Source organism: Carcharhinus amblyrhynchos, chromosome 10, assembly GCF_965287045.1.
Source record: "Carcharhinus amblyrhynchos chromosome 10, sCarAmb.v2.hapA, whole genome shotgun sequence".
NCBI classification, from domain to species: Eukaryota; Metazoa; Chordata; class Chondrichthyes; order Carcharhiniformes; family Carcharhinidae; genus Carcharhinus; species Carcharhinus amblyrhynchos.
The window spans coordinates 104,796,623-104,811,426 of NC_137333.1; the positions used below are offsets into that span (position 1 = coordinate 104,796,623).

Below are 14,804 nucleotides of genomic sequence, written 5' to 3' on the forward strand. Positions count from 1 at the left end.
TTGTCGGGGAACATTTCAACAATCAAGGGCATTCAGCCTCTGATCTTTGGGTAAGCGTTCTCTAAGGTGGACTTTGAGATACACGACAATGCAGAATCGCTGAGCAGAAACTGATAGCCAAGTTCCGCACACATGAGGACGGCCTCAACCGGGATCTTGGGTTCATGTCACACTATCTGTAACCCCCAGCATTTGGCCTGGGCTTGCAAAGCCCCAGTAACTATCCTGGCTTGAGACAATTCACACATCTTTAACCTGTGATTATTCCTCTCTCCACTCGTACTGTCTGTACCTGTAAAGACTCACATTCCAACCATTCTTCACATTCTAATCAGCAATTGTGTCTTTGTCTACATATGTTTGTGAACCCACCTCCATTCACCTGATGAAGGAGCAGTGCACTGAAAGCTCGTGACTCCAAATAACCCTGTTGGATTTTAACCTGGTGCAGTGTGTCTACCCCAGTCCAACACCAGCATCTCCACATCATTGCATAGTCATGGACGCAAGATGGACTCTGTTATTCAGCTCACATGCTTGTCACTGCAATAAACTCCACTGTTAGTGTTTGGTAGCAGGGCTGTAATATCAGGGGACTAACCTCGAAGGTGAAAGGGTAAGCGTGTTCTCCCAGCTTTTTGATCAGGCGTTCCTGGAGGCGAGTTAAGGGCTTCTTCTCCTCGGCCACTGGCGGGAAAGCTTGGACATTAGCGACAAAGAGATCCTTCCGGAAGGTCAGCCCCAGCACATCCAAATCCTCCCGGCCGTACCGGAAGGCACAGGTCAGGGTGACGAACACTGTGAAGATGGGGAAGAGTTATCAGTGGGTTACACTGTCCACCTGTAAACAGGGCTGGGCCAACACCTCTCTGCAGCAGTCACTCCAGGACAGAACAATGCTGACAATCTATCACCAATATTCAACTTGCAACTTATTCCGATGTTGCAGCAGAACAGAATAATTTTAACATGAGCCCTGTCATTTCTTCACTCCCTCCATTCTGAAATACGCTCACCCCCCTCCCCCATCACCCCACTCCCCCATTCCCCCATCACTGACTACGCACACATGGCATCCACTTCCACACCCCCATGTACACTCTCCCTGAATCTACCCCCCCATTCCCCACCCTCCCAAACCCCCATATACAGTCTCCCCCTAACACTGACTCCACCCACCAATTTAATCCCCTCCCACACCAAGACTGCAAGGAACTACAAAAGGTTATGAATGTAGCCCAGTCCATCACACAAACCAGCCTCCCAACCATTGACTCTGTCTACACTTCCCGCTGCCTTGGCAAAGCAGCCAGAATAATTTAGGGCCCCATGCACTCTGCACATTTTCCCATTTCTTTCTCTATGAATGGTATGTTTTGTCTGTATAGCACGCAAGGAACAATACTTTTCAGTGTATGTTAATACATGTGACAATAATAAATCAAATCAAAGTCAAATCCCCATGTACACTCTCCCCTATCACTGACTCTCCCCCCATTCCCCCTCCCACACCCCCATGTACACTCTCCCCATCACTGACTCTACCCCCCCATTCCCCCTCCCACACCCCCATGTACACTCTCCCCTATCACTGACTCTACCCCCCCATTCCCCCTCCCACACCCCCATGTACACCCTCCCCTATCACTGACTCTCCCCCCATTCCCCCTCCCACACCCCCATGTACACTCTCCCCTATCACTGACTCTACCCCCCATTCCCCCTCCCACACCCCCATGTACACTCTCCCCTATCACTGACTCTACCCCCCCATTCCCCCTCCCACACCCCCATGTACACTCTCCCCTATCACTGACCCTGCCCCCCATTCCCCCTCCCACACCCCCATGTACACTCTCCCCTATCACTGACTCTCCCCCCATTCCCCCTCCCACACCCCCATGTACACTCTCCCCTATCACTGACTCTCCCCCCCATTCCCCCTCCCACACCCCCATGTACACTCTCCCCTATCACTGACTCTACCCCCCCATTCTCCCTCCCACACCCCCATGCACACTCTCCTCTCTTTAACCAGTCATGTCTTTGTCTATACGCTTGCTGATCTTCAAACAGATTGGAGCCAGGCACGGGAATAGTTGTCCATTCTTACACCACTATCAATGACTCATGTTCCCGGGTGCAGGAACCATCATACTTGGTGGAACACAAACAGAAAATGCTGGAAAATCGCAGCAGCTCTGAAACATCTGTGAGGAGAGAATAGAGCCAAAATCTGGAGTCTAGATGACCCTTCCTCAGAGCTTATAGAAGTCTACAAGATTATGAGGGGCACGGACAGGGTGGATAGTCTGAAGCTTTTTCCCAGGGTGGAAGAGTCAATTACTAGGGGGCACAGGTTTAAGGTGCGAGGGGTAAGGTTTAAAGGAGATGTACGAGGAAAGTTCTTCACCCAGAGGGTAATGGGTGCCTTGAGCTTGCTGCCAGGGGGATGGGGGAGGGGGGTAGTGGAAGCGGAAACGATAGTGACATTTAAGGGGCATCTGGACAAATACATGAACAGGATGGGAATAGAGGGATATGGTCCCCGGAAGGGTAGGGGGTTTTAGCTCAGATGGGCAGCATGGTCGGTACAGGCTTGGGGGGCCGAAGGGCCTGTTCCTGTGCTGTAATTTCTGTGTTTCGGGGGTTGGTCTCTGGCCACAGATACCAGTCAGGAATCTCCATGCCTGTGAGTGAAGTGTTCCCAATCCCTACCTTTCCTTTCCTTCAGATATTCCGGATCCACCAACACAACCCCATCTGTGGAAGGAGAGACAGGAAACTTGTCATTCATAGTGCTGGATCTTACATTCCTAAGTGAGACCCATCACTGCCTCTGCCCCCACCCTCACACCCACCCCACCTCCGTCACCACCCCCATCCCAAACCAAAATCCCTACTGTGCAAGAGGCCATTCAGCCCATCGTGCCTCCGCTGACAGCAATCCCACCAGGCCCCCATTCCCACAACCCCACATATTTACCCTGCTAATCCCCCTGACGCTAAGGGACAATTTAGCAAGGCCAATCCACCCATCCCGCACACCTTTGGACTGTGGGAGGAAACCGGAGCACCCGGAGGAAACCCACGCAGACACGGGGAGAACGTGCAAACTCCACACAGACAGTGGCCCGAGCCGGGAATCGAACCCGGGACCCTGGAGCTGTGAGGCAGCAGTGCTAACCCGCTGTGCCACTCCGTGCCGTGATTCTTATCTGTACAAATTGCAGTGGCGCACTCACCAACAGGCTCCACAAAGTCCACATGGTCAACAAAGTCCCTTTTTCCAAGGTAGACGGTGAGCTGGGGAAGGGTAAGAGAAGCAAGAGATTGTATTCATTTGATCATAAAGAGCATTGCTGAAAATGTAAACATGCTGTCAAAGCGTCCGTCCCATTGCCTGGTGCATTGTGTCGAACAGCCTGCTCCATCAGCCGTTCACAATAGGCTGTGTTCCCCCACTGACCATAACTCAAACAAGCCCGAGTTTGCAAATCTCCGAACTTAACATCCAATGCCAGGTGCGATTCTGCCATCGTGCAGCACTTGCTGAACACGGTAGCACGGTGGGTCAGCACTGCTGCTTCACAGCTCCAGGGACCTGGGTTTGATTCCCAGCTTGGGTCACTGTCTGTGTGGAGTTTGCACATTCTCCTCGTGTCTGCGTGGGTTTCCTCCGGGTGCTCCAGTTTCCTCCCCATTCCAAAGATGTGCAGGTTAGGTTGATTGGCCGTGCTAAAATTGCCCCTTAGTGTCCTGGGATGTGTAGGTTAGGGGGATTAGTGGGTAAATATGTAGGGATATGGGGGTAGGGCCTGGGTGGGATTGTGGTCAGTGCAGACTCGATGGGCTGAAGGGCCTCTGTCCATACTGTAGGGTTCTATGATTCACTCCCAAGTGCGCTGGCAATTATACCAACAACCAATTTAAGGTTATCAGTTGGGCTCATAATCATAGAATCTTAGAGTGCAGAAGGAGGCCATTCGGCCCATCATGTCTGCACCAACCACAATCCCATTCAGTCTCTAACCCCATGTATTTACCCTAGCTAGTCCCCGTAGCACTAAGGGGCAATTTAGCATAGCCCGATCCACCTAACCTGCACATCATGGACTGTGGGATGAAACCGGAGCGCCTGAAGGAAATCCATGCAGAGGAGAACATGCAAACTTTACACAGGCAGTGACCCTAGTCAGGAACCGAATCCGGATCCCTGGAGCTGTGAGGCAGTAGTGCTAAACATTATGACACCGTGCTGCCACTGTGGCTCACTTATGCTTGCTGGAAACTTCATATATTCATATGCAGGGAACTGTCCACTGCAAACAAAAGGAATATGTCCAGGTATAAATAAATAAATTGAATTAGAAAAAAGCGTGGTGGATCTGCTGCATTCTCCATGGCAAAGTCTTAACCAATCAGAGCCAACCTTGCCAATTTTTCAGCACCACTTTCTCCTATGGTATAAATTGCTGCTTCTTTTGAAATTTGGTATTCTTGTGAATTTATCCTGATGAGTACAAGGTGAAAAGTTTTGAGAGCATGTCTCTTTTTCAGCAACATTCAAGATCATATTTGGAGCAATGATTATGTAGCATTTCACAGCAATGGCACCAGGAAAACAGGCCATTCAGCCCACCTACTTTCTGCTTAATCTCCACATGAGCCTCCTCTCACCCCTCCTCATTTCATTCGTTCACAATATCCTTCTATTCCTTTCTCCCTCAAGTGTTTATCCAGTTTCCCCTTAAATATATCCATACAGTTCTGGGGTAAGGGGTTCCATGTTCTCACCACTCTCTGGGGAGGTAACTTTCTCCCGAATTTCTGACTGGATTTATTAGTGATTGTTTTATGTCTATTCCTTTCCTGGTTCTGGTCTCACTTGATACGTGGAAACATCTCTCCGTCTACCCTCCAAACCCTCCCATGATCTGGATTACCCCTTCCGGAGGAAAGAGCCCCAGCCTGTTCAATCTTCCAATTAATGAACAGGAAACGAGTCTCATGCAGGTTCTGTTCAGCGTGATTATGTTTGACCTCCTGTGTGGCATTGTTCATCATTACAGCAGCAGGCATCATTCTGTGTATTGTACTCTGTATTATTTTGTTTCTAAGGTCAATCTCATTTAAACTGTTGTATCTGTTTAAGGTCCCAGGTGGCATTGTCACTTCCCGAGTTTTCTCATGATTCAGCTGCCACACTCAAATTTCAGGGTTGCATTTGTCAATTTTCACATTTCGTCAAATTACGTATTTCAAAACCAAGAATAAACATTTGGAATACAAAATGGAGGAGCTATAACCTCCTCCAGCCCCTTCACATCCTCCCTATCTCTGTAGCCTCCTCCAGCCCCTTCACATCCTCCCTATCTCTGTAACCTCCTCCAGCCCCTTCACATCCTCCCTATCTCTGTAACCTCCTCCAGCCCCTTCACATCCTCCCTATCTCTGTAACCTCCTCCAGCCCCTTCACATCCTCCCTATCTCTGTAACCTCCTCCAGCCCCTTCACATCCTCCCTCTGTAACCTCCTCCAGCCCCTTCACATCCTCCCGATCTCTGTAACCTCCTCCAGCTCCTACACCCCTTCCTATTTCTGTAACCTCCTCCAGTCGCTACATCCCTGCTTATCGCTGTAACCTCCTCCAGCCCATACACCTCTCCCTATCTCTTTAACCTCCTCTAGCCCCTACACCCCTCCCTATCACTGTAACCTCCTCCAGTCCCTACACTTCTGCCTATCGCTGTAACCTCCTGCAGCCCCTACACCCCTCCCTATCTCTGTAACCTCCTGCAGCCCCTACACCCCTCCCTATCTCTGTAACCTCCTTCAGTCCCTACACCCCTCCCTATCTCTGTAACCTCCTTCAGCCCCTACACCCTTCCCTAACTCTGTAACCTCCTCCAATCCTCATACCCATCCCTAACTCTACAACCTCCTCCAGTCCCCTACACCCCTCCCTAAATCTGTAACCTCCTCCAGTCCCCTACACCCCTCCCTACCTCTGTAACCTTCTCCAGTCCCCTACACCCATCCCTATCTCTGTAACCTCCTCCAGTCCCCTACACCCCTCCCTAAATCTGTAACCTCCTCCAGCCCCCTACACCCCTCCCTACCTCTGTAACCTTCTCCAGTCCCCTACACCCATCCCTATCTCTGTAACCTCCTCCAGCCCCCTACACCCCTCCCTACCTCTGTAACCTTCTCCAGTCCCCTACACCCCTCCCTAAATCTGTAACCTCCTCCAGCCCCCTACACCCCTCCCTACCTCTGTAACCTTCTCCAGTCCCCTACACCCATCCCTATCTCTGTAACCTCCTCCAGCCCCTACACCCTTCCCTAACTCTGTAAACCTTCTGAACAAGCAAGTCTGGCTTCATCCCTCAATGTGGTGGGCTTAGTCATAATTGGTTTTACGTGGCTCATTAACCAGTCTAGTTCCCTTCCTGCCGCTGGTGGGTGGTTTTCCTGCCTTGCCCCTTCCCACCGCTCAGTAAATTCGGAACTGTTTTCCCATGAACAGGATATGTGGCCTCCCCTAGCAGTGTCCAGCCCTGTCCACCATCTCAGCTGCTCCAGGTCCCTGCTGAACTCCACCCCATACATGGGCTTCTCTCCAAAACACTTCCTGACTTTCAGACAGGGAAGTCCGTTCAACTCCGGGCAGAAGAATAACGCGTTGAGTTTCTCCTGTGGAAAACAAAACATTCTCGGCCTGACTGTGAACGGGGATTGTTCCAATAACCGATTATAAATGATGCATCTGTGCAGGCAGTGGCCAGAACAGCACACACTCTCCAGATGGGCTCGACACTTCAATGCATTTAAAGCAAATCCTTTCCTTTTGTATTCCAACTCCCTCGAGAGAAAGACCGACATTCCATCAGCCGCTTTGACTGCTTCTCACATTGTTCAGTAACTTCCAGCAAATTCTGTACACAGAACTGAGTCCCTCAACGTCACAATAGATTCTCATCCATCTTTGTCTACTGCCTTTTGTGACATTCTGCACCTCCAAAAGTAACTGTGCGCGCAATGTGAGATTACTCACCCAGCGGGGAGAGGCTCTCCCTGAACTTTTACTCTGCAAAAAACTTGATTACAACTTGAAAAGAAAGCTAGACTTTACATTTAACCCCGTGCTGTACCTGTCCTAAGAATGTTTGATGGGGACAGTGTAGAGGGAGCTTTACTCTGTATCTAACCCCGTGCTGTACCTGTCCTGGGAGTGTTTGATGGGGACAGTGTAGAGGGAGCTTTACTCTGTATCTAACCCCATGCTGTACCTGTCCTGGGAGTGTTTGATGGGGGGACAGTGTAGAGGGAGCTTTACTCTGTATCTAACCCCATGCTGTACCTGTCCTGGGAGTGTTTGATAGGGACAGTATAGAGGGAGTTTTACTCTGTATCTAACCCTGTGCTGTACCTGTCCTGGGAGTGTTTGATAGGGACAGTATAGAGGGAGTTTTACTCTGTATCTAACCCTGTGCTGTACCTGTCCCAGGAGTGTTTGATGGCGACAGTGTAGAGGGAGCTTTACTCTGTATCTAACCCTGTGCTGTACCTGTCCTGGGAGTGTTTGATGGGGGACAGTGTAGAGGGAGCTTTACTCTGTATCTAACCCCGTGCTGTACCTGTCCTGGGAGTGTTTGATGGGGACAGTGTAGAGGGAGCTTTACTCTGTATCTAACCCCATGCTGTACCTGTCCTGGGAGTGTTTGATGGGGGGACAGTGTAGAGGGAGCTTTACTCTGTATCTAACCCCATGCTGTACCTGTCCTGGGAGTGTTTGATAGGGACAGTATAGAGGGAGTTTTACTCTGTATCTAACCCTGTGCTGTACCTGTCCTGGGAGTGTTTGATAGGGACAGTATAGAGGGAGTTTTACTCTGTATCTAACCCTGTGCTGTACCTGTCCCAGGAGTGTTTGATGGCGACAGTGTAGAGGGAGCTTTACTCTGTATCTAACCCTGTGCTGTACCTGTCCTGGGAGTGTTTGATGGGGGACAGTGTAGAGGGAGCTTTACTCTGTATCTAACCCCGTGCTGTATCTGTCCTGGGAGTGTTTGATGGGGGACAGTGTAGAGGGAGCTTTACTCTGTATCTAACCCCGTGCTGTACCTGTCCTGGGAGTGTTTGATGGGGTGCAGTGTAGAGGGAGCTTTACTCTGTATCTACCCCGTGCTGTACCTGTCCTGGGAGTGTTTGATGGGGGACAGCTTTACTCAGTATCTAACCCTGTGCTTTTTGATTTCATTTGATTTGATTTATTAATGTCATGCATATTGGGATACTGTGAAAAGTATTGTTTCTTATATGCTGTACGGAAAAGCATACAGTTCATAGAGAAGAAAAAGAGAGTCTTGTTCACAGTTATAGCTAGGGTGTAGAGAAAGATCAACTTAATGCAAGGTAGGTTAATTCAGAAGTCTGAGTCAGTTGGTACATGACCTCAGACTTCTGTATCTTTTTCTCGATGGAAGAAGATGGAAGAGAGTCTATAAAATAATGAGGGGCACAGATCAGCTAGATAGTCAATATCTTTTCCCAAAGGTAGGGGAGTCTAAACCTAGAGGGTATAGGTTTAAAGTGAGAGGGGAGAGATACAAAAGTGTCCAGAGGGGCAAATATTTCACACAGAGGGTGGTGAGTGTGTGGAACAAGCTGCCAGAGACGGGCACAATTTTGTCTTTTAAAAAGCATTTGATAGTTACATGAGTACGATGGGTGTAGAGGGATATGGGCCAAATGCGGGCAATTGGGATTAGTTTAGGGGTTTAAAAAAAGGGGGGCATGGACAGGTTGGGCCGAAGGGCCTGTTTCCCTGCTGTAAACCTCTATGACTGTATGAGAGAATGTCTGGGGTGTGAGGGGTCCTTGATTTTCCCGATACAGAGAAAATCTCCCTCTACACTCATTCTTGGTTGCCTGTAAAGTGCATTTGGAATATCCGGAGGCTGTAGAAGGTTATAAAGATATTTCTGTCCTTGTTAATCTCACTGGATTAGTAATTATATTCCAACTCAGAATAGTCACTTGAATTGTCAGAAAGCTTGCAGCGTGTTTCCAATTAACACATTCTGCTCAGCATCGTGGGTGAGAAGGTGCTGTTACTGTGTTCACATTCCATAAAAGGGAGTGAGAACGCACTTATAGGATGTTGTTAATGAAACAGAGAGACACAATCTATGGTGTGAGATTCGGGCAGAATGAGATGGATAAACTTGTTTCCCTCCTCTGCCTCCCACCTATAGCTTCCCCACCCTGAGCTTGTCCAGAACCATGCTGCCTCTGTTCTAACCTGCACTAAATCCTGATCTCCCCCCCACCCCCTGTTCTCACTGACCCACACTGCCCCCCCCACTCCCCCCCCACCCCCTGTGCTCACTGACCCACACTGCCCCCCCACTCCCCCCCACCCCCTGTGCTCACTGACCCACACTGCCCCCCCACTCCCCCCCACCCCCTGTGCTCACTGACCCACACTGCCCCCCCGCTCCCCCCACCCCCTGTGCTCACTGACCCACACTGCCCCCCACTCCCCCCCACCCCCTGTGCTCACTGACCCACACTGCCCCCCCATTCCCCCCCACCCCCTGTGCTCACTGACCCACACTGCCCCCCCATTCCCCCCCCACCCCCTGTGCTCACTGACCCACACTGCCCCCCCACTCCCCCCCACCCCCTGTGCTCACTGACCCACACTGTCCCCCCATTCCCCCCCACCCCCTGTGCTCACTGACCCACACTGCCCCCCCATTCCCCCCCCACCCCCTGTGCTCACTGACCCACACTGCCCCCCCACTCCCCCCCACCCCCTGTGCTCACTGACCCACACTGTCCCCCCATTCCCCCCCCACCCCCTGTGCTCACTGACCCACACTGCCCCCCCATTCCTCCCCCACCCCCTGTCCTCACTGACCCACACTGCCCCCCCCACCCCCTGTCCTCACTGACCCACACTGCCCCCCCATTCCTCCCCCACCCCCTGTCCTCACTGACCCACACTGCCCCCCCCACCCCCTGTCCTCACTGACCCACACTGCCCCCCCACCCCCTGTGCTCACTGACCCACACTGCCCCCCCACCCCCTGTCCTCACTGACCCACACTGCCCCCCCACCCCCTGTCCTCACTGACCCACACTGCCCCCCCCACCCCCTGTCCTCACTGACCCACACTGCCCCCCCACCCCCTGTCCTCACTGACCCACACTGCCCCCCCCACCCCCTGTCCTCACTGACCCACACTGCCCCCCCACCCCCTGTCCTCACTGACCCACACTGCCCCCCCATTCCTCCCCCACCCCCTGTGCTCACTGACCCACACTGCCCCCCCATTCCCCCCCCACCCCCTGTCCTCACTGACCCACACTGCCCCCCCCACCCCCTGTCCTCACTGACCCACACTGCCCCCCCACCCCCTGTCCTCACTGACCCACACTGCCCCCCCATTCCCCCCCCCACCCCCTGTCCTCACTGACCCACACTGCCCCCCCACCCCCTGTCCTCACTGACCCACACTGCCCCCCCACCCCCTGTCCTCACTGACCCACACTGGCCTTCAGTCTACCTAGATATTGAAATTCTCATTGTCTTCCAAACCCCTGCACCTCTTCCTAAGTCTGGAATCTCCTCCACACCTACAGCACTCTGAGCTCTCTGCCCTCTTCCAGGGTTTGCCTCCTGAGTTTCATTGAGAAAGACTGCAGACATCGATGCTGACAGCTAATCAATAGTTATAAGAACATAAGAAATAGGAGCAGGAGTAGGCCATCTAGCCCTTCAAGCCTGCCCCGCCATTCAATAAGATCATGGCTGATCTGTCGTGGCTCAGTTCCACATTCCCACCCTCTCCCCATAACCCTTAATCCCCTCTCTTATCAAAAACCCATCAACCCGCTTCTTAAAAATATTTAGCGAGGCAGCCTCCACCACTTCAACGGGCAGAGAATTCCAGAGATTCACCACCCTTTGAGTGAAGAAGTTCCTCCTCAACTCCGTTCTAAACCGCCTCCCCACCCTTATCTTGAGGCTGTGCCCCCTAGTCCTACTGTCCTTTCTGAGCGGGAAGAGTCTCTCCACCTCTATCCTATCCATCCCATTCATCATCTTATACGTCTCAATGAGATCTCCCCTCATTCTTCTAAACTCTAACGGGTACAAGCCTAGTTTATTCAGCCTCTCCTGACCTTCGGGAGGTGGACTGTTTGGAAGAGCATTGGGAGAGGGGAGGGGAAATGGTGGGGAGGGGCGGCATAGTGTCACAGTGGGCTAGCACTGCTGCCTCACAGCGCCAGAGACCCAGATTCGATTCCCAGCTTGAGTCACTGTCTGTGTGGTGTCTGCACATTCTCCCCATGTCTGCGAGGGTTTCCTCCCAGTGCTCCAGTTTCCTCCCACAGTCCAAAGATGTGCACATTAGGTGGATTAGACATGGTAACTTGCCCCGTAGAGTCCCAATACGTTAGGTTATTGGAATTAGCCCCAAAGTGGTACAGTGGTTAGCACTGCTGCCTCACAGCACCAGGGACCCGGGTTCGATTCCTGGCTCGGGTCACTGTGCGGAGTCTGCACGTTCTCCCCGCGTCTTTCTGGGTTTCCTCTGGCTGCTCCGGTTTCCTCCTACAGTCCGAAAGACGTGCTGGTTAGCTGCACTGTCCATGCCAAATTCTCCCTCGGTGTACCCGAACAGGCGCCGGAGTGTGGTGACTAGGGGATTTTCACAGTAACTTCATTGCAGTGTTAATGTAAGCAAATTTGTCGTACTAATAAATAAACTTTAATTAAATTGCCCCTGAGTGTCCAACGACATGTGGGTTGGGGGGGATTAGTGGGGTAAAAGTGTAGGGTTATGGGGAAAGGGCCTGGTGGGCCTGGGTGAGATACTCTGTCAGTGAGTCACTGCACATCCACCCGAGATTCATACAATCCCACCCAAGGCCAACAGAGAATGCCGCTCTCTAAGCCTCGCCCGCCTCCGGAATCAGGGCCGGCATGTTGGTAAAATTCCTGCCAATGGGAATTGAGCGGAGATGACGGGGTTGGACTATGAAGAGAGACTGAATAGACTGGGTCTGTGCTCGTTGGAGTTTAGAAGGATGAGGGGGGATCTTATAGAGACGTACAAGATAATGAAAGGGATGGATAGGGTAGAGGTAGAGAGATTCTTCCCACTTAGAAAGGATAGCAGGACTAGAGGGCACAGCCTCAAGATAAGCGGGGGGGGCAGTTTAGATCGGAGTTGAGGAGGAACTTCTTCACTCAAAGGGTGGTGAATCTCTGGAATTCTCTGCCTGTTGAAGTGGTGGAGGCTACCTCGCTAAATATATTTAAGTCAGGGGTAGATAGGTTTTTGGTAGACAGGGGAATTAAGGGTTATGGAGAGAGGGTGGGAAAGTGGAACTGATCCACTTCAGATCAGCCATGATCTTATTGAATGGCGGGGCAGGCTCGAGGGGCTGGATGGCCTACTCCTGCTCCTATTTCTTATGTTCTCAAGTTCAATGGGCCAAATGGCCTCCTTCTGCATTTTAGGGGTTCAATGAAAGACTCAACTGGTCAAAAAGGAGGCCCAGAGAGACCAGGAGCCGGGGAATCCTGCACCCACTCTGCGCACCTTCTTCCTCTGCTGTAAATGCCGGAGTGAGCCCCCTGATTGGCAACACAGTGTAGACCACCAGACCACAAGCCGTCACCTCATGTGACAGGAGGAGGGGGCATGTGAAGGCCTTTATTGCCCTTTGCAAATGGTGGCGTATAACTCTGAACCGCAACTGTTTCTCCCAGCTGCGTGCTTCTTTGAAATAGCTCTTGGTCCATTACTGTCCTCCCAGCTAAAACCTTTCCCGTGTTAATACACAAGAGTGCAGCCAAACTGAGTCAGCTGAAACTCACAGCACAGTCGAGAGGCATTAATAAATTATAATTCAAGCACGGCATGTCCTAAAAATCTCTCAATTCTATGTCCGTGAGTGACTATCAAAAATAAAAATTAATATCAGCTCAGTGCTGACAGTAAAATATCCCGTGTGTTAAACTTGTGGAGGAACTTGATCAGACCATATTGAAGAGTTGGATATAGTTAGAATTATAGAATCTCTACAGTACAAAAGGAGGCCATTTGGCCCATCGAGCCTGCACTGCCAACCCAGCCAGGCCCTATCCCTGTAACCCCACACATTTACTTTACTAATGCCCCTGAAACTAGGGTCAATTTAGATTGGCCAATCCGCCAAACCCACACATCTTTCGGACTGTGGGAGGAAACCGGAGCACCCGGAGGAAACCCACGCAGAGACAGGGAGGACGTGCAAACTCCACACAGACAGTGGCCCAAGGCCAGAATTGAACCCGGGCCCCCGACACTATGAGACAACAGTGCTAACGGAAATCCTTATTACTCAGGAAATTTTCTTGGGGAAATTGCTGGGATTAAAACCTGATCAGTCCCCAGGGCTGATGCTCTGCCTCCCAGCGTACTCAAGGAGGTGATCCTAGAAATTGGGGATACATTGGTCTCCATTTTCCAGCATTCTATAGACTCTGGAAGAGTTCCAGTGGATTGGAGGGTAGCTAACGTAATCCCATCTTTTAAAAAAGGAGGGAGAGAGAGAACGGGGAACGATAGACTGGTTAGCCTGATATCGGTGGTGGGGAAATTACTGGAGTCAATTATTAATGATGCAGTAACTCAGCAGTTGGAAAGCAGGATCGGTCCAAATCAGCATGGATTCACTACAGGGAAATCGCGCTTGACAAATCTTCTGGAGTTTTTTGAGGATGTGACCAGTAGGGTGGACAAGGGTGAACCAGTGGATGTTGTGTACCTGGACTTTCAAAAGGCTTTTCACAAGATCCCACACAAGAGATTAGTGAGCAAACTTAAAGCTCATGGTATTGGGGATAATGTATTGCCGTGGATAGAGAACTGGTTGGCAGACAGGAAGCAGAGAGTGGGAATAAACGGGTCCTTTTCAGAGTGGCAGGCAGTGACTAGTGGGGTACCGCAGGGTTCAGTGCTGGGATTCCAGCTATTCACAATATACATTAATGATTTGGACAAAGGAACTGAATGCAGTATCTCCAAATGTACAGACGGCACTAAGCTGGGTGGCAGTGTGTGCTGTGGGGAGGATACTAAGAGGCTGCAGAGTGACTTGGACAGGCTGAGTGAGCAAATACTTGGCAAATGCAATATAATGTGGATAAATGTGAGGTTATCCACTTTGGTGGCAAAATCAGGAAGGAAGATTATTATCTGAATGGCGGCGGTTTAGGAAAAGGGGGAAGTGTAACGTGACCTGGGTGTGATGGTGGAACAGTCACTGAAGGTTGGCAGGTACAGCAGGCGGTGAGGAAAGATAATGCCATGCTGGCCTTCATAGCAAGAGGATTTGAGTATCAGAGTAAGGATGTCTTACTGCAGTTATACAGGGGCTTGGTGAGACCACACCTTGTGTATTGTGTGCTGTTTTGGTCTCTGTGTCTGAGGAAGGACATTCTCACTATTGAGGGAATCCAGTGAAGGTTCACCAGACTGATTCCCGGAATGGCAGGACTGACATATGAAGAGAGACTGGATCGACTGGGCTTGTACTCACTGGAATTGAGAAGAATGAGAGAGGAAACTCATAGAAACATATAAAATCCTGACGGGACTGGACAGGCTGGATGGGGGAAGAATGTTCCCGATGTTGGGGAAGTCCAGAACTAGGGGGTCACAGTCTAAGAATAAGGGGGAAACCAATCAGGACTGAGATGGGGAAGAACTTCTTCACCCAGAGAGTTGTGAACCTGT

At 51.1% G+C, this 14,804-nt stretch overlaps 1 protein-coding gene across 4 annotated transcripts in view; it reads right to left on the minus strand.

Moving 5' to 3' along the window:
• Nucleotides 1-14,804, minus strand: part of arrb1 (arrestin, beta 1) — a 106,920-nt gene that overhangs the window by 28,660 nt on the left and 63,456 nt on the right. For all 4 annotated transcript variants that reach the window (XM_080197999.1, XM_080197998.1, XM_080198001.1 and 1 more), the window contains exons 3-5: nt 3,246-3,306; nt 2,719-2,763; nt 602-798 (exon numbers count right to left, since the gene is read on the minus strand). In XM_080197999.1, the coding sequence (XP_080054125.1) occupies nt 602-798; nt 2,719-2,763; nt 3,246-3,306 (303 nt within the window). The remainder of the gene's footprint in view (nt 1-601; nt 799-2,718; nt 2,764-3,245; nt 3,307-14,804) is intronic.